At 51.8% G+C, this 22,763-nt stretch overlaps 1 protein-coding gene across 1 annotated transcript in view; it reads left to right on the top strand.

Moving 5' to 3' along the window:
- Positions 1 to 22,763, top strand: part of LOC116954674 (voltage-gated delayed rectifier potassium channel KCNH8-like) — an 86,981-nt gene that overhangs the window by 44,135 nt on the left and 20,083 nt on the right. Inside the window, exons 8-15 of the mRNA XM_032975373.2 lie at positions 2,343 to 2,550; positions 4,313 to 4,510; positions 6,663 to 6,862; positions 7,747 to 7,899; positions 10,322 to 10,418; positions 11,022 to 11,236; positions 17,693 to 17,851; positions 19,066 to 19,541. Of these exons, the coding sequence (XP_032831264.2) occupies positions 2,343 to 2,550; positions 4,313 to 4,510; positions 6,663 to 6,862; positions 7,747 to 7,899; positions 10,322 to 10,418; positions 11,022 to 11,236; positions 17,693 to 17,851; positions 19,066 to 19,541 (1,706 nt within the window). The remainder of the gene's footprint in view (positions 1 to 2,342; positions 2,551 to 4,312; positions 4,511 to 6,662; positions 6,863 to 7,746; positions 7,900 to 10,321; positions 10,419 to 11,021; positions 11,237 to 17,692; positions 17,852 to 19,065; positions 19,542 to 22,763) is intronic.

Here is a 22,763-nt window from a genome sequence, read left to right as displayed (position 1 = left end):
AACCGCACAACGCAACACAATTCTCGCGGGACACCTCCTCGGGGTCGCCTTCTATCATGACCCCGCGCTGTGTTTGCGCTGGTCTTGCCCTGCCGAATCAATGTTGACGGTGGGATCAAAAAGCTCTCTGCGCTGCAGAGGCAACTGTATTTGAAGTGATACTGAGAATGAGTTTTTTTTTTACCGAAAAGTTGAAATTTGGTCTCTTGCAATTTCTTTTCGTTTTTTTATTTCCCCTCCAACATACAGTGAGGGAAAAAAAGTATTTGATCCCCTGCTGCTTTTGTACGTTTGCCCACTGACAAAGAAATGATCAGTCTATAATTTTAATGGTAGGTTGATTTTAACAGTGAGAGACAGAATAACAACAAAACAATCCAGAAAAACGCATGTCAAAAATGTTGTAAATTGATTGGCATTTTAATGAGGGAAATAAGTATTAGACCCCTCTGCAAAACATGACTTAGTACTTGGTGGCAAAACCCTTGTTGGCAATCACAGAGGCCAGACGTTTCTTGTAGTTGGCCACCAGGTTTGCACACATCTCAAGAGGTATTTTGTCCAACTCCTCTTTGCAGATCTTCTCCAAGTCATTAAGGTTTCGAAGCTGAAGTTTGGCAACTCGAACCTTCAGCACCCTCCACAGATTTTCTATGGGATTAAGGTCTGGAGACTGGCTAGGCCACTCCATGACCTTAATGTGCTTCTTCTTGAGCCACTCCTTTGTTGCCTTAAAATGCAAATCAATTTATAACATTTTTGACATGCGTTTTTCTGGATTTTTTTGTTGTTATTCTGTCTATCACTGTTCAAATAAACCTGCCATTAAAATTATAGGCTGATCATTTCTTTGTCAGTGGGCAAACGTACAAAATCAGCAGGGGGTCAAATACTTTTTTCCCTCACTGTACAAGAACAGTGGACGAAATGAAGAGTTAGCCAAAAAAGGAGGCATCTGTTGTGTTGACCACAGCGTTTCGGAACGCCTTGCCCATCAATGTTATTTGCGCGCCCACAATTCTTCATTGTGAGACTACATTAAAAAGATTATAGTCACATGATGTGTGCATAACTCAAATCACGTGGGCACTAGAGAGGGCGATCTCGAGCACAGTATAGCGTGTCATCTGTTTGCTTTTGTGTGTATAACGGATAGTTTGTGAAACATTGTTTTTGGTTTGCGATCACCTCCTTGCTGAGTAATTATCTCAATCACCGCTTTCTACTGGTGCTTCTTGATTGCAACTCTGTACTGTAGACCATGCAGCCCGTGCAGCAGCTGCGCCACATTCGGCAGCAGCAGTCCATTCAGCAGCAGCAGTCCATGCAGCAGCAGCAGCACCAGTCTATGCAGCAGCAGCAGTCCATGCAGCAGCACCAGTCCATTCAGCAGCAGTAGTCCATGCAGCAGAAGCAGTCCATTCAGCAGTACCAGTCCATGCAGCAGTAGCAGCAGTCCATGCAGCAGCAGCACCAGTCAATGCAGCAGCACCAGTCCATGCAGCACCAGTCCATGCAGCACCAGTCCATGCAGCACCAGTCCATGCAGCAGCACCAGTCCATGCAGCACCAGTCCATGCAGCACCAGTCCATGCAACAGCACCAGTCCATGCAGCACCAGTCCATGCAGCACCAGTCCATGCAACAGCACCAGTCCATGCAGCACCAGTCCATGCAACAGCACCAGTCCATGCAGCACCAGTCCATGCAGCACCAGTCCATGCAACAGCACCAGTCCATGCAGCACCAGTCCATGCAACAGCACCAGTCCATGCAGCACCAGTCCATGCAGCACCAGTCCATGCAGCAGCACCAGTCCATGCAGCACCAGTCCATGCAGCACCAGTCCATGCAGCAGCACCAGTCCATGCAGCAGCAGTCCATGCAACAGCACCAGTCCATGCAGCACCAGTCCATGCAGCACCACCAGTCCATGCAGCACCAGTCCATGCAACAGCACCAGTCCATGCAGCACCAGTCCATGCAGCACCAGTCCATGCAGGAGCACCAGTCCATGCAGCAGCGACACCAGTCCATGCAGCAGCACCAGTCCATGCAGCAGCACCAGCACCAGTCTATGCAGCAGCAGCACCAGTCTATGCAGCAGCAGCAGCACCAGTCCATGCAGCAGCAGCAGTCTATGCAGCAGCAGCACCAGTCCATGCAGCAGCACCAGTCCTTTCAGCAGCAGCACCCCATTTGGCTGCACCAGTCCATTCAACAGCAACAGCCTATGCAGCAGCAGCAGCGCCAGTCCATTCAACAGCAGCAGCAGCAGCCTATGCAACAGCAGCCCATGCAGCAGTTCCTCTCTCTCTCTCTCTCCCTCGATGCGAGCGCAGACGTCGCTGGTGCACCTGCTGAAGACGGTGCGTCTGCTGCGGCTGCTGCGTCTCCGCCAGAAGCTGGAGCGCTACTCGCAGTACAGCGCCGTCGTGCTGGCAATGCTCATGTGCACGTTCGCCCTGCTCGCCCACTGGATGGCCTGCGTGTGGTTCGTCATCGGACGCAAGGAGATGGCCGCCAACGACCCGGAGACTTGGGACATCGGTGAGAGCTTCCCCGATCCCCCTGGACCTCCGTCTGCCGCCTGCCTCTGCCACCACCCGCCCCTCCCCCCCCCCACCGGGTGCCCACGAGCAGGGCACCTCCGATTAGCACGGTTGGCCACGTACGGTGCGAAAGAAGCTCAACATACATACGAGTATGGGGTCTCAATGGGTTTTCTGTGGGTCTCTGTCGGTCATTGTGGTTCTGTACGAGTCTCTGGATCTATGTGGGTCTCTGTGAGTCTCTATCTGTCCGAGGTGAGGAAGCCACTGGAGCTATGCACTCTTTAAATAATCTATAGATGGAAAACTAATTTCTTTAGAACCGCTTTTGCCTGATTGGTTTGTTGTTTCTACCCCCGCAGCTCTGATTAGCACGGTTGGCTTCGTACGGTGCGAAAGAAGTTCGACATACACACAAACACAGCACCTCCTATTAGCATGATTGGCCACGTACGGTGCGAAAGAAGCTCAACATACATACGAGTATGGGGTCTCGAAGGGTTTTCTGTGGGTCTCTGTCGGTCATTGTGGTTCTGTACGAGTCTCTGGATCTATGTGGGTCTCTGTGAGTCTCTATCTATCCGAAATGAGGAAGCCACTGAAGCTATGCACTCTTTAAATCATCTATAGATGGAAAACTAATTTCTTTAGAACCGCTTTTGCCTGATTGGTTTGTTGTTTCTACCCCCGCAGCTCTGATTAGCACAGTTGGCTACGTACGGTGCGAAAGAAGTTCGACATACACACAAACACAGCACCTCCTATTAGCACGGTTGGCTACGTACGGTGCGAAAGAAGTTCAACATAAATACGTGCATGCTCAGTCCCGGCTAGCAGTTGTAAATTAGGATGCCAGTAGGGGACCGGTGTTTGCGATGTGGTTGGTGGGTGTCTCTTTTCTTTACGATTTGCAGGTGATTTGTGAAGTGAGGACAATTTGGAACTTGATGCTGACACACATCGCCCACAAGATATTGGCTTTGGTGGAAGGATTCAAGGGGGGCCACCCCTGACCCCCCCCCTGCCCTCACCCCCTGCCCCCCCCCACTGCCCAATTTCCCCCTATCTTCACAGCCCGGCGCGGAGGTCACAGAGGCCACAGTGGCCACGGAAATTGTGAATTTTCGACTGCGTGTATTTATGTGCGCGAGCGTGTTAGAGCGGAGCGGCTGGCGCGCTGCGCTGCGAACCCCGGCAAGCAAAGTTTGATTCCCGCTCACGGCCACCAACAGCGGTGACGATTACCGGAATCGGTCCTGGGCTCCTCCTAGGTCGACTCGGCCTCGACTCAGTACTATGGCGCAGTGTGTAAACATCGCCACGGGGGAGACAAAGGCGGCCGGGCGCGGTGTTGGCCACCCACCCCTTGTGCGTGCTGTGCCAGCCTTCACAGGTGCTTGCTAACAGCACTTGCCCCAACGGTCGCTCAAAGGCTATACAGGTATTTTTTTTTTGGTAATTGGGGTGAGGCGCCCAGGACCAGTTCAGACGCCGCTTGCCACCGCTGTTAGCCACCGCCCGGAATCAAACCAGGGCTACTGAGTCCCAAGGCGCGCTAACCACCGCGCCACCACTCCGCCCACTTTTACAGTTCGGCCAATTGACGATCCAGCGCTACTCACTAACAGCCCTTGCATAAATAAATTAAAAAAAAATCCATCAGGGCTATACAGGAGAGTTGTGGGGTGGGGGGGGGTGGCGGATCTGCGTGTTTCGTCGAGCGCGTGAACCGCGTGCCGTCCACCGCGTGCCCGCCCAAGGTTGGCTGCACGAACTGGGCAAGCGGCTGGACCGTCCGTACTACGCGAACAACACCCGCGGAGGACCCAACCTACGCAGCGCGTACATCGCGTCACTCTACTTCGCGCTGAGCAGCCTCACCAGCGTCGGCTTCGGCAACGTGTCGGCCAACACGGACGCCGAGAAGATCTTCTCCATATGCGCCATGCTCACCGGGGGTGAGCCGGTCGCCGCTTCGCCCTGGCTGATTTTTGCTGATGGGACGGAATTCGGGGGGACAGCGCTGGCGGGCGAGGAAGGGGGGGGGGGTGGTCGCGTGCCGCGTGTTGTTCGATGCGATGTCCGGCGTTCCGCGCCATGTGCCACGAGCTTCTTCAGGGATTCAATTCGTGTTATGTTATCGAGTGACCCCGTGGTATTTGTAATTGTGGGTCACTTTTTTTTAATCTTAGCTATGAGAGTTTTATTTTTTTTGGGGGGGAGTTAGAAAGCGTAGATAACAAATGTGTCGTTAAACCCGTTGAAATCCGCCACCACCACCCGACACGGCCAATTAGTCGGGGGTTCGTCACGTGAACAAAACGTGCCAATTCGTTACGAGTTCAGCACAGCGGTTGCGTCGTGACGTCTCGCCGGTAAATCCAACAAGCGGCATCATCAGGGGACAGCCAAGGAGTTGTTCGAATTGTCTAAGATTCACTTCTCGTTACGAAGGAATATTCCTGGAAACTTCTTTCACTTTCACTCACCCCTAAGGCAGCGATCAATGTTGCGATGCCGAGATGCATATGCGGCGCATGCTGTCCATTATGCAAGACATAATTAAATCGTTACCAAAAAAAGTCCAAATTGATAACATCATGTAATAAATGTCTTTGTTCTAATTTACCTACGAAACAAAACTATTGACAAAAACACAACGCAATAGTTAATCGCTGTTTTAATTTCGACTTTAATCATTCATTGAATGTGATATCCGTCAAGATGAAAGTGAGCAGTGGTTATCGCGATATTTTCCAAAACAAAATTATTCGGCCCTGCTGCTGCCTTGCACGTGATGCAGACGCACAGCTAACAACAAAAACAACAACAACTCACACTGTGGCATAAATAAAAATATATTTATGAAATCGACGACGTTTCAGGCAATGGCCCCTTCTCCATAGCACATGACACATCGCCGATTCTATATATATATTTTTTAGTTCTTTCAAGGCAGTGTTGTGTTGATAGAGCGAGTTGAGTGTTTGATTTTCCATACCGAACGCTACCATCACCTTGGACCCTGCAGGGCCGCGTCGCCGCTTCGCGGCAACCTTGGCACGCGCGCTCGGTGTTGACGACGGCGTTGACGACGGCGTTGACGACGGCATTGACGACGGCGTTGACGACGGCGTTTACAACGGAGTTGACGACGGCGTTGACGACGGCGTTGACGACGGCGTTGACGACGGCGTTGCCGATGGTGACAGCGTTGACGACGGCGTTGATGACGGCGTTGACGACGGCGTTCACAACGGAGTTGACGACGGCGTTGACGACGGCGTTGACGACGGCGTTGACGACGGCGACGGCGTTGACGACGGCGTTGACGACGGCGTTGACGACGGCGTTGACGACGGCGTTGACGACGGCGTTTACAACGGAGTTGACGACGGCGTTGACGACGGCGTTGACGACGGCGTTGACAACGGCGTTGCCGATGGTGACGGCGTTGACGACGGCGTTGATGACGGCGTTGACGACGGCGTTCACAACGGAGTTGACGACGGCGTTGACGACGGCGTTGACGACGGCGTTGACGACGGCGTTGACGACGGCGACGGCGTTGACGACGGCGTTGACGACGGCGTTGACGACGGCGTTGACGACGGTGACGGCATTGACGACGGCGTTGACGACGGCGTTGACGACGGCGTTGACGACGGCGTTGACGACGGCGTTGACGACGGCGACGGCGTTGACGACGGCGTTGACGACGGCGTTGACGATGGCGTTGACGACGACGTTGCCGATGGCGACGGCGTTGACGACGGCATTGACGACGGCGTTGACGACGACGTTGCCGACGGCGTAGACGACGGTGTTGACGACGGCGTTCACAACGGAGTTGACGACGGCGTTGCCGACGGCGTTGACGACGGCGTTGCCGACGGCAGTTGCCGCCGACGACGACGACCAGCGTTGACGGCGGCGACGGCGTTGATGACGGAGTTGATGACAGCATTGACGACGGCGTTGACGACGGCGTTGACGACAGCAGTTGCCGCCGACGACGACGACCGGCGTTGATGACGGCGTTGACGGCGTTGACGACGGCGTTGACGACGGCGTTGACGACGGCGTTGTCTCGCGCTGTCCGTCCCGCAGCCCTGATGCACGCCGTGGTGTTCGGAAACGTGACGGCCATAATCCAGAGGATGTACTCTCGCTGGTCCCTCTACCACACCAAGACCAAGGACCTCAAGGACTTCATCCGCATCCACCGACTGCCCAAGCAGCTCAAGCAGCGCATGCTCGAGTACTTCCAGACCACGTGGGCCCTCAACAACGGCATCGACACGCACGAGGTCCAGTGCCCTTTTTAATTTTTATAGATAGAAGGGTGCTTCGAAAAAATGTGAACACTTCGGAGAATTTGCAACAATGAGGATATTCCAGTGGAGAATCTTTGACTTTTTTTTAGCTAATAACATGTATTTGTTATGGTACAGTGTACAGTATTAGTATCTATTTTTTTTCCCCAGTAAAAAAACGATAGTCCCATGTGCGTGTTAACATTTTTTTTGAAGCACCCTGTATTTCAGTCAGAATATTCATTGACCCTCGAGAAATCCGACGATGAACTGTGGGCAGGCTCGTGCACCCCGCTTGTGCGTTGCCCGAAGGGCCAGGCGCTGCCGAGCTGCGTTTGTGCCTCACAGGGACAGCTGCTGCTGGGGGTGCCCCTTTCAAATGCGCTGAGATGAAATTCGTACGCAGAGCGCTTATCGCGTGTACAGGCGCCGCTAAGACCCCCTGGCGTGAAGGGAGTTCTGTAACAACAACAAAAAAACGTATTAGATTAATAACATTACGTAATATCAACATAATTTTAGTAAATATAATATCGTCATATAATATCATCGGCAACTGAACAAACCGATCAGTTTAAAAAAAAAAAATTATTCCCGGGATGCGGACGCATTTCCTCGGTACCCTAGGCGCGTGCTAGCCCTATTATGATAATGATTAGTATCATAGTTGCTATTACTATGATTATTTCGGCCACCGACTCAAAACATGACAACTGAAAGTGTGGCCAGTCCCCTTCAAGCAAACCTCCTCCTTCCCCTCCCCCCTCCCCACCGCCGCGATTCCAAACCTCCCGTCGCGCCGCGAGCCCCATGCCACCCGCGGCTGACGCGACGGCCGACCGCCGCAAACTTGCGGCCGTGGTGTCCCGCTCGCGCAGCTGCTGCGCTACTTCCCGGAGGAGCTGCAGGCCGACGTGGCGCTGCACCTCAACAAGGAGATGCTGCGACTGCCCCTCTTCCAGTCGGCGTCGCGCGGGTGCCTGCGCTCACTCTCGCTGCGCGTCAAGCCATCGTTCTGCGTGCCCGGAGAGGTGAGCAAGAGGGCCAGAACCCCACCCCTCCTCCTCCTGGTATACAGGAGGTCGTCGGGATCGATCGCAGTGTTGGTGGCAGTGAGCGGAAATTGAAAGTCTGCTCGCCGGGTTCGTAGTGCAGCGCGCCGACCGCGACGCTTCCACTTGCACTTATCGGCATTCGCGTGTTCTCCCCGTGGTCGCGAGAGAAGATGATTCTTCTCGGGGACCTCCGGTTTGCATACGTAACGTACACCAATTCGCGACATGATACACGTGCCGTGCAAAGGGGCCGTCCGTACATGACGTCACGCGGTTTTGGACGATTTTTGACCGCCACCCCCCCTCCCACCTCGTCACACGGCGTCACAAAAAGTCACAAGGCTCTGCCCCCCCCCTCCCAAAAAAATTAAAACGTGCTTCAAATCGCTTTAAACTATTGTCATTGTAGTGCGTATTTAATGCGGCGCTGCACTCTGATGTTGTAGGAGAAAACATTTATTGAAAAGGCTATCTAATTAAGTAGAACGTGTTGTCTATATTTATCTAAAGTTGCGCATTTTGATGTGACGTCACATTTCTCAACCCCCCCACCCCCCTCCCTCGTCACGCATCGTCACAAATGTCTGACCCCCCACCCCACCCCCAGGTGCGTGACGTCATTTATGAACGGCCCCAAACGCAAAACACCCCGATACGCAAAGTGAAATCAAATTCCTTACTGATGCTTCGTCGACCAGAGGACACGTGGTCTCCCTGTCTGTCGTGGCCTTCATAGCCGGTGGAGCGGCCGGGCGTGGTGTTTCTCCACCCCTCCGACCCTATCGTGCGTCATGCCGGCCTTAATGGGTGCTGCTGGCTAACAGCTTTCGCCCCAACAGTCTATCATAGGCTACGTGGGCGAGATCTTTGTCTTTGTGCACAGTGGTTTTTACATGTCGGCTTTCGCGGCCAATATTATTCATAATGAAGGTTATTGGGTTAGATTGCGTGTTTGTGTGTAGCGAATGGGTAGCGGTTAGCGCTACGAATCTGGCGACCCGAGTTTTGATTCCCGCTCACGGCACAACACGGGCGGCGATTATCTGAACCGGTCCCGGGCCTCCCCTAGGTCGACTCAGTCTCAAATGAGTACCTGGTGCGCTGTGTAAACGTCGTCGCTAGGGAGACAAAGGCGGCCGGGCGTGGTGCTAACCACCCACCCCCTCGTGTGCTGTGCCGGCCTTCATAGGTGTCACGCTAACAGCACTTGCCCCAACAGTCTGTTACAAGCTATGCGGGGGAGTCTTTGTTTTGTAGGTGTATATCCGAGCTAAATGAAATGTGAGCACCTCGGATTGTCTAAAGACTAGATGGCGTGGGAAAATTATCTTGGTGATAGTCGTCGTCGTTTTGCGGTGGCTTGGAGTGGTAATGTTTACAGCCGGTAAATCCTGTTGGTGGTTTTGTAAACTTGGGTTTTTTTGGTTTAATACGTAAGCTTTCGCGACCAATATTATTCATAATAAACGTTTTTTTTTTAGGTTAGATCACGTTATTTGTAAATGTGTCATAACCCTCCACCACCCGACACGGCAAATCAGCAAAAAAGTGTCACGTTGACACACCGGTGGGCCAAAGTAGCAAACTATTTTGTCTTTTGTCAACGTGACACATTTTTTGCTGATTGGCCGTGTCGGGTGGTGGAGGGTTACGACACATTTATAAATAACGCGATCTAACCCAAAAACCTTTATTATGAATTGGGATTTTTTTTCTGCCTTTGTTTGTGTGTGACGGTTGTGAGGAGCCGTGGCTCAGCGGTTCGATTCCCGCTCACTGGTGACGATCATACAACCTGGTCCTGGGCCTCCCCTAGGTCGACCCAGCCTCAAACGGGTACCTGGTGCGTTGTGTATCGATCACCAGGTGCTGGCCACTCGCTGCTGCGCGTGCCGTGCCGGCCTTCATAGTTCGCTTGCCCCAAAAGTCCGTGAAGGCTATGGGGCCGTCCATAAATGACGTCACGCACCTGGGGGGGGGGGGGTGTCAGACATTTGTAACGATGTGTGACGAGGGGGGGGGGGGGTTAGAAATGTGACGTCACGTAAAATTGCGCAACTATAAATAAATATATAATTGTTATAACAACACTAATTGTTATATTGTTATAACAACACTCCTACAACATCAGAGTGCAGCGCCACATTAAACACGCACTACAATGACAATAGTTTAAAGCGATTTGAAGCATGTTTTTTTTTTTCAAAATGGAAATATGGTTTTGGGGGGGGTGGGGGGGGCAGAGCTTTGTGACGTCATATTTAAGGAGGGGTCTGACTTTTTGTGACGCCGTGTGACGAGTGGGTGGGGGGGGGTCAAAAATCGTCCAGAATCGCGTGACGTCATTTATGGACGGCCCCGGTACGGTGTTGGGCACCTTTGTCTTTGTGCGTGGCAGGTGCTGCTCCGGCAAGGCGACGCTCTTCAGGCTCTTTACTTTGTGTGCTCGGGCTCCATGGAGGTGCTCAAGGACGGCACGGTGCTCGCCATCCTCGGTAACGAGCGTGCCCCACCCTCCACCCCAACCTCCCACACCGCGTTATAGGAGAGCAGGCTGTAGGATATATTGGGGGGGGGGGGCAGGGGGTGATCCTTGTCTCTCTCTCTCTCGGCTGGGGAGCCGGACAAGCCCCTCTCTGTACCAGCGTGGACGGCACACCCCACGTGTTCACCATCTGAAGCGTTCGCTCGTCACCGTGACGTGCGCGATGAACACCACCACCATCACCACCACGTGACTTTTCTTTCGTGTTGTGCGCGGTGCATTAAGCGCCACAGCGCGTGGATGTACAGTAAACACCTTGGATTGCGAGTAACTTGGTCTGCGAGTGCTTTGCAAGACGAGCAAATTTTTTTTAAAATAAATATTAATTTGATAAACGAGCGAGGGTCTTGCAATACGAGTAGTAGTACGTGTACACGCTTTGTACTGCCGAGCGTCACGTGATCACAACTGATACACGAGCGCTTTGATATACGAGTGCTTTGGATCGCAGACACGTTTTCGGAACGAATTATGCTCCCAATCCAAGGCTTTACCGTATTATGCTTGTTCATCTGTGTTGTTTTTAAAAGGCAAAGTCTCTCGGTTGCCACAGGGAAGGGAGACCTCATCGGCTCGGACCTGACCGTCATTGATGAGGTGGTGAAGACCAACGCCGACGTGAAGGCCCTCACGTACTGCGCCCTGCAGTGCATCGGCCTGCGAGGCCTCTACAACGTCCTGTCGCTCTACCCCGAGTATGCGTGCCACTTCCTCAGGGACCTTCAGAACGACCTCACCTACAACCTGCGGCTGGGACACTTCCACCCGGTGAGTCACGCCCGGCGTTTTCGTTTGCTTTGCTTTTTTTTGTGGTCCTCCTGAAATTATTTGTTAAATTTTCCCGTTATTTTCTGGTTGCACACCAAGCAACCGCTACCACCACCACGACGACGACGAAACGCAGCGTCGTCAAATACCTCTCGCTCCATACGAAACTTGAAGCTCGCTTGCTCGCTCGCTCGCTCGCTCTCTCTATCTCAAGCCTGCAGCTTCATTCAAGATGTTTAGTTTTTTTTTGTAATTCTCCCCGTTCACCTGTGGTCCTGCAGCGTCCTTCAAGAGGTTTTGTTGCCATAAAAAAGGCGAAAAAACCTATTGTCATATTTTGGTACTGGCAAAAAGGAGGACCCGTGATGTGGATGCTCGACCCGAGCTCTCATTACTCTGATAGTGGCGTTGTGTTTTGTGCTGTGTTCGCCTTTTGGCGTCCACTTGGTCTAACACCGTTTGAGACGAGGCTCAAAAGAAAGCTGTCGCTGGTGCGGACCAATCAGTTTCAAAGACAATGCATTTATTATCAGAGTGGTTTTTTTTTGCATTCTGACCACAAGCAGTGGTTAATGCAAACATGATTCCTTGTAAAAAGTTTCAGTTTGGTGTTTTAACATCTTAACGCCTAAATTTTGATTTAAAGCTTTCGTGACTGCAGGGATTCATATTCTTGGTTCTTTCGGTAAAGTCACGTAGAAGGGAAACAATAAAATAATTAAATTAAATTAAAAATTCTAATTCTCTTGCTGTGGTTTTCACACCTGATGATGATTGCTTGTGTTGCAGTCGAAACGTCGTGAGAATTTTATTGTTTCACATTTTTATTATCGTAACACCTGTTTTGTTGCCAGAAAAAAGGGGAAAACCCTATTAACAAGTTTAGTTGCCTTTGATATTTTTTTTTTAATTCCTCCCCTCGCCCTTTCATTGTTTTTCTTCTCGTTATCCCGTTCACCTGGGGTCCTGCAACGTCTTGAAGAAAAATAGAATTCAAAGCAACGCGAGGAGAACTTAAAAAAAAAACTTATTGAAAGGAGCTGAAGGCTTGCGAGCGAGCCAGCTCCAGGTTTCCGTATGAAGCGAAAGGTATTTCGCGACGTTTCTTTGGCGGTGGCGGCGGCGGTGGTGGTGGTGACGCGTAAGCTGAATGCCGAAGTCGAGGTCTGCTGCTGCTCCTGCTGCTGCTGCTGCTGGCCACGACGAGAGGGCTTCAGCAGAGGGAGTTGAGAGAATTTGGCTGCTATAAATGTCCGCGTGATGAGCCACTTTGTTTGAGTGATCATTTGTAACGAACAAAAAATTCGGACCGCGAAAACCAGCGCCAACGGCCGACTCTTTTTTCATTTCAAACGACGTCCACTGCGGAGCAGACGGTGCGCACGTCGCGAGCAACACAGCGGAGATGTTAACTACCTCGCCTGGTATACAGGAGGTCGTGCGTTCGATCCCGACCCTGACGCCTGCTGCTGTATATTTTAAGTTTGCGAGTTTCTCTCTCTCTCATCATCATCACGGTGGCCAGGAGATGTTAACTACCTCGCCTGGTATACAGGAGGTCGTGGGTTCGATCCCGACCCTGACGCCTGCTGCTGTATATTTTAAGTTTGCGAGTTTCTCTCTCTCTCATCATCATCACGGTGGCCAGGAGATGTTAACTACCTCGCCTGGTATACAGGAGGTCGTGCGTTCGATCCCGACCCTGACGCCTGCTGCTGTATATTTTAAGTTTGCGAGTTTCTCTCTCTCTCATCATCATCACGGTGGCCAGGAGATGTTAACTACCTCGCCTGGTATACAGGAGGTCGTGGGTTCGATCCCGACCCTGACGCCTGCTGTATATTTGAAGTTTGCGTGTCTCTCTCTCTCTCTCATCATCATCACGGTGGCTAGGAGATGTTAACTACCTCGCTCGGTATACAGGAGGTCGTGCGTTCGATCCCGACCCTGACGCCTGCTGTATATTTGTAGTCTGCGTGTCTCTCTATCTCTCTCCCCGTGGTGGCGTGGATTTTTCTCCGGGTCCTCCCGGTTTTTCCTTCCACATTTTAGAATCGGCGTCGCGCGTTTTAGAATGTTTGGCTGCTATACATTTCCACGTGATGATGATGATGATAAGCCCACCTCGTTGAGCTATCATTTGTGATAGCCACGTCGCTTCTTACACAAATAGATATTTATAACTCAGTGGGCCCTTTCCTGGTAAAGTAAAAAAAAAACAATGTGTTGGTTTAATAGTGAAGCAAAACCTAGCCGCTGTTTTCTTCCCCTGGTGCTGGCGGAGGTGGGGGCCTGTGGGGAGGGGCGGGTGGGGGGTTGGGTTACACGCGATGGGGGAATGGGGGGGGGGCTGTACATGTAATGAGAACGTCGCTTCCCATCGCTAACAACCGCCCCCACCTCCTTCCCCCCACCACCCTCCCCGCTTCCCCCCACCACCCCGTCCACCCCCACCTACTCGCTCCCTGCCTATCTCCCCCCCACCTCCCCGCTCCCCCTACCTCCCTGATCCCCCCAACCGCCCCCCCCACCTCCCCCCCACACCTCCCTGCTCCCCCCCCCCACCGCCCTCCTCCCCCCGCCTCCCTGCTCTCGCTGCTACTGCTCAATGCAGTTTCCTTCAGCCGGTTTTGGTGATCCGATGGGACTCGCCCTGGAACGCGCGCGATTCGCTCAGCGTGCGTGCGTGCGTGCCGGTACACGAGCCGTGAACCTATTGTAGGGCGTGCGGAGGTTGGCGGCTTTGTCATTTGATGAATTTGGCTCAGTCGATCGCCTTCATATCTCTCTCTCTCTATCTCTCTTTTTATTTTTTTTATTTTCTGCGATCAGAGGAAACAAGAAGATGCTCGGTGTAGTCGGCACTTTGCTTCGTTCATCATTTCGGGGTTTTTTTTCGGTTTTTTATGCTTTGCTTTATGTAACCCCCCCCCCCCCCTCCCCACCCCTTTCAAATGAAAGATTTCACGAAAGATTTCACGTTCTGCTCTCCTTACCCCTTCCCTCTCTCTCTACCCCCCTCTCTGCCCCCTCCCCTCGCTCTCTCTACCCCCTCTCTCCCTACTCTATGTCGCTCTCTCTCTTGCTCTCTCTCTCGCATCTCTCTCTCTCTCGCATCTCTCTCTCGCTCTCTCTCTCGCTCTCTCTCGCATCTCTCTTGCTCTCTCTCTCGCATCTCTCTCTCGCATCTCTCGCATCTCGCTCTCTCTCGCTCTCTCTCTCTTGCTCTCTCTTGCTCTCTCTCTCTCGCATCTCTCTCCCCCCGCGCGTCTCATGTGTGAGCGCTCTGATATCGTTCGAGGAACGCTCGCGCGATTAATGCGCGTGCTCTGCGTGTGTGTCCCGTGCCGTGCCGTGCCGGCCTTTGAAGGTGCTACTCGCCAACGGCGCTTGCCCCAACAGTGGGTTAGCGCGCCGGGCTACCAGCCCGATCACCCCGGTTCGATTCCCGCTCACGGCCACCACCAGTCACGATTTCATCTGAACGGTCCCCTGAGCCTTTCCTAGGTCGACTCAGCCCACATGAGTACCTGGTGCGGTGTGTAAACTTCGCCACTGGGGAGAAAAAGGCGGCCGGGCGCGTGACACTGAGCATAAATGCATACACGCTCATCCGCATGCATACAAAGACAAATACCCCCCGTATAACCTTAACAAACTTTTGGGGGTAAGTGCTGTTAGCGAGCACTTACGAAGGCCGGCACGGCACACGAGGGGGTGGGTGGCCAGCACCACGCTCGGCTGCCTTTGTCTACCCATTGGCGATGTTTACACACCGCACCAGGTACTCATTTGAGGCTGAGTCGACCTAGGGGAGGCCCAGAACCGGTTCAAATAATCGTCACTGGTGTTGCCCGTGAGTGGCAAATTTTACTCATAGCGCAGTGCGCTAACCGCCACACAAACGCATGCACATGCATGCACACACACACACATATACAAGCACACGCAAGCACAGAAACACATGCACCCCCAAATATATGCACACATGCACAGGCATGCACACGAACTCACACACGCAAACAGATGTGCACTTACATGCACATGCATGCACACACGCACACAGATGTTCACACCTACGCACATGCATGCAGGCTCACACGCGCATACACACACACGCAAACAGATGTGCACTTACACGCACGTGCATGCACACACGCACACAGATGTTCACACCTACGCACATGCATGGAGGCTCACACGCGCATACACACACACACACACGCAAACAGATGTGCACTTACACGCACGTGCATGCACACACGCACACAGATGTTCACACCTACGCACATGCATGCAGGCTCATACGCGCATACACACACACACGCAAACAGATGTGCACTTACACGCACGTGCATGCACACACGCACACAGATGTTCACACCTACGCACACGCATGCAGGCTCACACGCGCATACACACACACACGCAAACAGATGTGCACTTACACGCACGTGCATGCACACACGCACACAGATGTTCACACCTACGCACATGCATGCAGGCTCACACGCGCATACACACACACACGCAAACAGATGTGCACTTACACGCACGTGCATGCACACACGCACACAGATGTTCACACCTACGCACATGCATGCATGCACACACACACACGCATGCACGCACACATTTGCAATCACGCACGTACAAAGATGTAATCTTTTTTTTTTACAATGTTTCATAAATCTCAAACATAATTTCCCATTCCAAGATCTGCTCGTCTTTCGCTCGTCTCCGCCAGCCCGCACGCACATCGTGCAGATAATAATTGGCTTAGAATGCGGGCGTTAATTGCCTGATGTGGAAACGCAAACCGTGTAAGGGTGCAACCTTCCCTCCCTTCCCAACCCAACCCAAACCACCCGGGCGAGATTTAAAATCCAGTGCCGCGGAGCTGAAATGACGTTGTTGGGGAGAATTTCAAGATGAGTCGACAGAGACCGTTACGGACGAGAAAAAATGCCGTCGGTTGACATCGGTTTGAGAGGGCGCGCACTCCCCCTCGTTTCACTCGTCGAGGTGTACAGTATAAGAAACCACAGCGAACGATCACGTTAAATGTATTCGTTTTTTTTAATCATCGCTCTTCGCGTGAAATAATTTCTACACGGAGAATTACGGAAAATGTTTGGCACGTAAACAATTTACGTCTGTGAGCATTGTATAATTGGCATCCGATTTATTTATTTATTTATTTATTTTGCGCTGCCAAATGCAAACTGGGAAGTGAAATGTGAAAAAAAAACATCAAATGTTCAGATTTGATTTCAGATTTTTTTTTAATCCCCCTTTTAATTAGTGCCTCCATTTCAGACGGAACAGTCCGGAACATTATTCCATTGGCTCTCCACATCCATCTATCAGTGGGTCTATCATGCATCCAATATTTGTTGTGTAAACCTGTGCATAGGATTAGCGGCAGATGGGACGCTCTTCCATTCCATTATTAGAAAGCCACAGGCGCTATGCGCACTTTTTAATCAACTGGATTGAAAACGAATTTCTTTACGGCTGCTTTTTGTGTTTAGTTCGTTGTCCTTCCACCGTGCCTCCGATTAGCATAGTTGACTACGTACGGTGCGAAAGAAGTTCAACATACATACATACATAGACTCACACAGAGACGCATAGACTCACACAGAGACGCATAGACTCACACAGAGACCCATAGACTCACACAGAGACCCATAGACTCACACAGAGACCCATAGACTCACACAGAGACCCATAGACTCACACAGAGACCCATAGACTCACACAGAGACGCATAGACTCACACAGAGACCCATAGACTCACACAGAGACCCATAGACTCACACAGAGACCCATAGACTCACACAGAGACCGATAGTTCGTTGTCCTTCCCCCCGCTCCTCGTATTAGCACGGGTCGCTACATACACTGTGAAAGAAGTTCAACATACGTACACATACAGAGTGAAAAACAACAACAGTATCGGGTATTTTTCTTCCAAGCCAGCTTGGATGAGGGAATAGCGTGCTGGTGAGATGTTAACCCACTCGCCTGGTATGCAAGAGGTCGTGGGTTCTATTCCAACCCTGACGCCTGTACATTTGGAGTTTGCGTGTCTCTCTCTCCCCGCGGTCACGTAGGTTTTTTTTCTCCGTGTCCTCCGGTTTTCCCCTCCACATTTTTAGAAATACGCGCTTAGGCTGTTCCTCCGCCATACATTTCCACGCGATAAGACACCACTTCGTTGAGCTAATCATTTGTGATGGCCAGGTCGCTTCCGAGAAAGAGCTACGTAGCCGCTCAGCGGTGGGGCATTTACCTGGTCAAAGTAAAGTAAAATAAAATAGTTGTTAGTTTTTAGCTTGGTGGCGAGTGTTGCTGACATTAATCGAGACGAGCGGAGAACCGAGCGCCTGCTGAGTTACCCGCGAGGGACTTTGACGCGGCGCGCGTTCGGATGCCGCCCTCTCGCCACAGCACAACGATGACCGGGGCGCCTCGATGCACGCGAAGCTACCCTCCATCGTGGAGGACGAGGAGGAGGATCTGGACGACGCGGAACTCTCCCTGCTCACACCGGACTCGTCTTTCTCCAGGGAGAAGACCCTGAACGGTCAATCGTCGGCCTCCCTCCAGGTCGGAGTCAAAAGCGGCTCGGCAGCTAACCGCACGGCGGTGACGCAGCCGAGTGTTTACCGCTCGAAGTAGAGGGTTTGTGGTTCAAGGCCCTGGCCGCCCTGGTTAATACTTCCGATGTATGTATGTTGAATTTATTTCGTACCGTACATAGCCAACCATGCAAATCAGAGGTGTGGGAAATACAGTATATTAAATTAAACTAAACAATTGTTTTTGCACCAGGTAAGGCCCACTGACCTATCTAGAAGTGACCTGACAATCACAAATGATAGCTCAACGAAGTGGCTTATCATAACGTGGAAAATTATAGCAGTAGCCAAAGACTCTAAACTCACGTAGATTCTAAATGCAGAGGGAAAAAACGGAGGACCCGGAGAAAAAACATATACGCCACCTTGGGGGGAGAGAGAGAGAGAGGCACGCAAACTCCAAATATACAGCAGCAGGCGTCAGGGTCTGGATCGAACCCACGACCTCCTGTATACCTGGCGAGGTGGTCAACATCTCCTAGCCGCCGTGTTAACCGTGACGCGCGGCACAGTCATCTTCTTCAGCAGACGTCGTTCGGGGAAGAGCGTTGGCGCCGGTCGTCGTGGTCCCGAATTGGGAAAAAAATAATGACTTGCACATTTACTTAATTGGAACAACCGAGAACGTCATCGCCCTCTACTGGCAGACGAGGCCAACTTGTATACGGGGCTCAAGCGAACGTTTCGCGGTGTGTACCCAGAGCTCCCTTGGGAACGTGTGGTGCAGGATCCCCTCGCTATTCGCGATGAGGGACACGTTCCGGAGATCCTCGTGAATAGCAAATTTCGTGGGTAATGTTATTGGCCTACGAATAAATAAATAAATAAAAATGCGCGAGTGAGCGATTAAACACGTGACAATTATAATAACGCGAAAAAATTGTTGATAACATTCAAGCAAATACAAATACATTCTTGAAGTATTGAATATTACTTTAAATTTAAATTTTATCTCGTCGCTTTCTCGCATCACTCCCCCTCGCTCGCGACGCAGTCACGTAGACTCCCAGACGCGATTCGCGGGTAGCCAAAATCGCCGACGTAGCAAGCTCGCGAACGACGCGGCGAACGCCGAATCGTCGCGGCAATTCAACCGCCGGTCGACAGCAGTCGCCGCGGCCCCGCAGAGCTCGTCGGGAGGTGCCACGACCCAGGCGAACTTTGCCCCCTCCCTCCCCGCAGGTGCCGCCGACGTTCCCCGGCCCGCTGAGCTACGGCCGACCTCCCGTCGCCTCGCCGCCCCTCCGCTCGCACGTGTGGGGCTCCCGCCATCCGCCCGCCGCGGGCGACGGCGTTGCCCCCACTCCTCATTCTCCGACGCCGCGGACGCTCCGGCCGCCCTCCGACCCCCAGACGGAACCGGCCCAGGCCGGCTGCTCCGGCCCGCGCTGGGACGCGCGACGCCCGTCGCTCGAGCAGCCCTTCGCGCCGGCGCGGGAGCCCACGGGTGGCGGCGGCGGCGGCAGCGGCGACGCGTGGCTTTGCCAGAAGCGGAGCCCGTGCCTCCTGGAGCCGACGCGCCAGTGGCCTCCGCACGGGGCGCAGCAGCAGCAGCTGATGCCAGGCGGTTACCTCGGCGATGCCGAAGCGTGGAGGAAGCCGTGCCACCTGCAGATCCCCGTGCCGACGTCGCCGGCGCTCTCCGATCTCAGCCCACGGTGAGCGGTTGCGCCGGCGTCGCTCGATCGCTCTCGATCGATCGGTCGACTCGTTCGATTTTTGTTTTTTTTTATCCGCACGGATAGATCGAAGAGGTCGTTGTCGTACCGCCACCGGCTGTCCTGTCCACACCACAGCATGAAGCCTACGGCACATGACAATCCCGCGGAGTCTCCCATCCGGGTGTAACCAGGCTCGGCTTTTGAGACCCGGCGAGATGGGGAGCACTCAGTGTGGTTCTGGTAGTGTGGTGGTGGGTGCACGTCCAAAAGACATTCGTCGTCATCGTCATCGGCCGTGGTCAGTCCACTGCTGTATGAAGGCCTTCCCCGAAGCCGCCGCCACCCCTCGCAAGTCCGTGACGCAATAATCTACGAGTTCATCACTCCATCTCCTCGGTAGACGTCCCCTCTGCTGATGCCCTTCACCACAGTTATTTTTTTTTTACATTGAATCAATTCTTAAACCACAGCAATTAATTGAATCGGCACGAACCTTTTTTGCTTCTCTTTTTTTTAAATCCCCAAAAATCTGCAAAGGTGATTGAATTATAGACCGTTTGCAGCCCACTCGAATGAAAGAAGCATTAACATTTGGTTGCATGCACGGTTTGGACTAGAAAGTGACGTGCAAATTCACATAACAAGCCCCTTATTCATCATAGTATTATTATGATTATGAACATAGCTTGGCGCTAAATATAATTTTAATGAAACACCGTGGTGTGTGATTTGCCGCTGGCAGATGTTGTGTTGTTAAACGCGAGCTGTTACTCCTGGCACGTGTGGCTGGATAATTGCTCGCGTGCTGTGCCGTGCACGACGTGGCTGGCACGGTGGTGAGATGTTAACTACCTCGCCCGCTATACAGGAGGTCGTGGGTTGGATTCCGACCCTGACATCTGTTGTTTTCTTGGAGTTTGCGTGTTTTCCCCGTCATCGCGTGGATTTTCCTCCGGGCCCTGTGGTTTTTCCCTCCACGTTTATAACCAACGCGCGTGTTTAGAGTATTTGGCTGCTATAAATGTCCACGCGATGATAAGCCACTTCGTTGAGCTATCATTTGTGATAGCCAGGTCGATTCTGAAGAAGTGCCATATAGCTCAGTGGGACCTTAAACCTGGTAAAATAAAAAAAATAGTTTAGTTTTAGTTTAATCACCTGTCCTATCATCCGTTCAGATGGTGGTCTCACGATGCGTTCCCTGGCTAAAAAATAATAACATGGGTTGCAATTCATATCCTCCCCTTAATGCCCCCGATATCAATAGATCCTCGCAGCGGCTTTTGGCGGCTGGCCGTCGTACAAAGAACGGTGGTCACCGCATCGCGCGGCGCTTTCAGATGCGCTCCTGGAACGCTCTTCCGTCCGATAGCAGGAAGCGGCTGGTAGCTGTGCACTTTTAAATCGTCATCTAGATTGAGAACTCATTTCGTTCGAACTGCTTTTTGTGTGTTAGTTCGCTGTCCTTCCCCCCCCCGCCGTCCCACACCTCCGATTAGCACGGTCGGCTACGTACCGTGGCAAATAAGTTCAGCGCACGTGCGCGTTACTGTAACGAAGTGAACCGTTGATCTTTTCTCTCTCCTTGAAGAAGATGTTGTGAAGTTGTTCTCAGCGAAGGCGACGCCCCGTCCGTAGGATATTGAATTTGGGAGACAGCGGAAAAGGAAGCGCGCTTTTGGCGACGCTCTCCGTTCTTACGACCAATTATGCATTAGCGCGACGCCATATCAAGGCTAAACGTGTTATCGTACGTGCTGTAGGTGCTCGCCACAATTCATCGTGATTTCGCAATTAAATTATTACGCGTTAAATCGTGGAGGGGTAACATTACACATGTTAGGCACACAGTTTTTCTTGCTTTTAGACGTTCTGATTCGCTGAAAAACCCTAAGAAATCGGCGAATTTTCACCATGGCGTTGACAACTTTATTTGTTTTGCCGGCTCCTGTCAGGTGGTGGAGGGTTCTCGTGAAATCTGCATTTCACCTCCTTACGATCTTACTCGAAAATTAATTATACATTTTTGTCAATCAATTCCGTGAGCAAACCAGACACCGCTTTAGATCCCTCCACCACCCCCCCCCCCCTAAAGAAATCTTCCTGATGTAACGTAATACGGGATGGATCGCTGCACGATGCGTAAGCGCTGGGTCAATTTTGTAATGAGCCGAGCGAGCCGTTTAAAATGTCTCCGAGCACAGTCTGACATTTGAGAAATGGCAGACTGATCTTCTTTCTCACCCTATATAATCGTGTCGGTACCTAGATGTAATAGTAGTAATAATAATAATAAAAATGAAAATGTATGAAGCGGTCCTTATACGATCGTTCTCAAGGCGCTATGCCATGGAATTTGGGCAGAAAATAGTTTAACGTCATCCGACGAAAGAAGAGGTGAGAAAGACGTTAGAAATTAACTAAAGAGAGAGAGAAAAACATTTTAACCAGATACGTTTATAGTCGAGATTTGAAGATTTGTAAGTGCTTTGGAAGTCGTGGCCTCGAATGGGGCAACGAGTTACAGAGTTAAGGGGCCGTCCATAAATGACGTCACGCACTTGGGGGGGGGGGGTCAGAGATTTGTGACGATGTGTGACAAGGAGGGGGGGAGTTGAGAAATGTGACGTCACATCAAAATGCGCAACTTTAAATAAATATAGACAACACGTTCTACATAATTAAATTGACTTTTTAAATAAATGTTTTCTCCTACAACATCAGAGTGCAGCGCCACATTAAATACGCACTACAATGACAATAGTTTAAAGCGATTTGAAGCATGTTTTTTTTTTGGGGGGGGGGAGCAGAGCTTTGTGACGTCATATTTGACGGGGGGGGGTCTGACTTTTTGTGACGCCGTGTGACGAACGGGGGGGGGGGGGTGGTCATAAATCGTCCAAAATCTCGTGACGTCATTTATGGACGGCCCCTAAGGCGCCGTCCACCACCCCGAGTACGAGGCCTAAAGGCCGTGGTGACAGTGAGCGACGCACAGTCTGAGGATCTTCACGATCTTGATGGAACATACGTGGCCGAAAGGGAGTCCAAGAATGTAGGGAGGGGCAAGTCCATTTAAGGCCTTGAATACCGGCAAGAGAATCTTAAAACCAATGCGGGTCCAGGCAGGGAGCCAGTATTACCAAAAATGCTCGTGATTTAACACGTCGATTTGTGAAGATTCATGCGGAAATTAATTTGTGATTCTTACAGGATAGC

The sequence above is a fragment of the Petromyzon marinus genome, chromosome 56 (assembly GCF_048934315.1).
Source record: "Petromyzon marinus isolate PM22_M1 ecotype Great Lakes invasive population chromosome 56, UKy_Petmar_22M1.pri1.0, whole genome shotgun sequence".
In the NCBI taxonomy this organism is placed as follows: domain Eukaryota; kingdom Metazoa; phylum Chordata; class Hyperoartia; order Petromyzontiformes; family Petromyzontidae; genus Petromyzon; species Petromyzon marinus.
The sequence above is the reverse complement of the archived record's forward strand: the minus strand, read 5'-3'. Positions and strand labels throughout refer to the sequence as shown.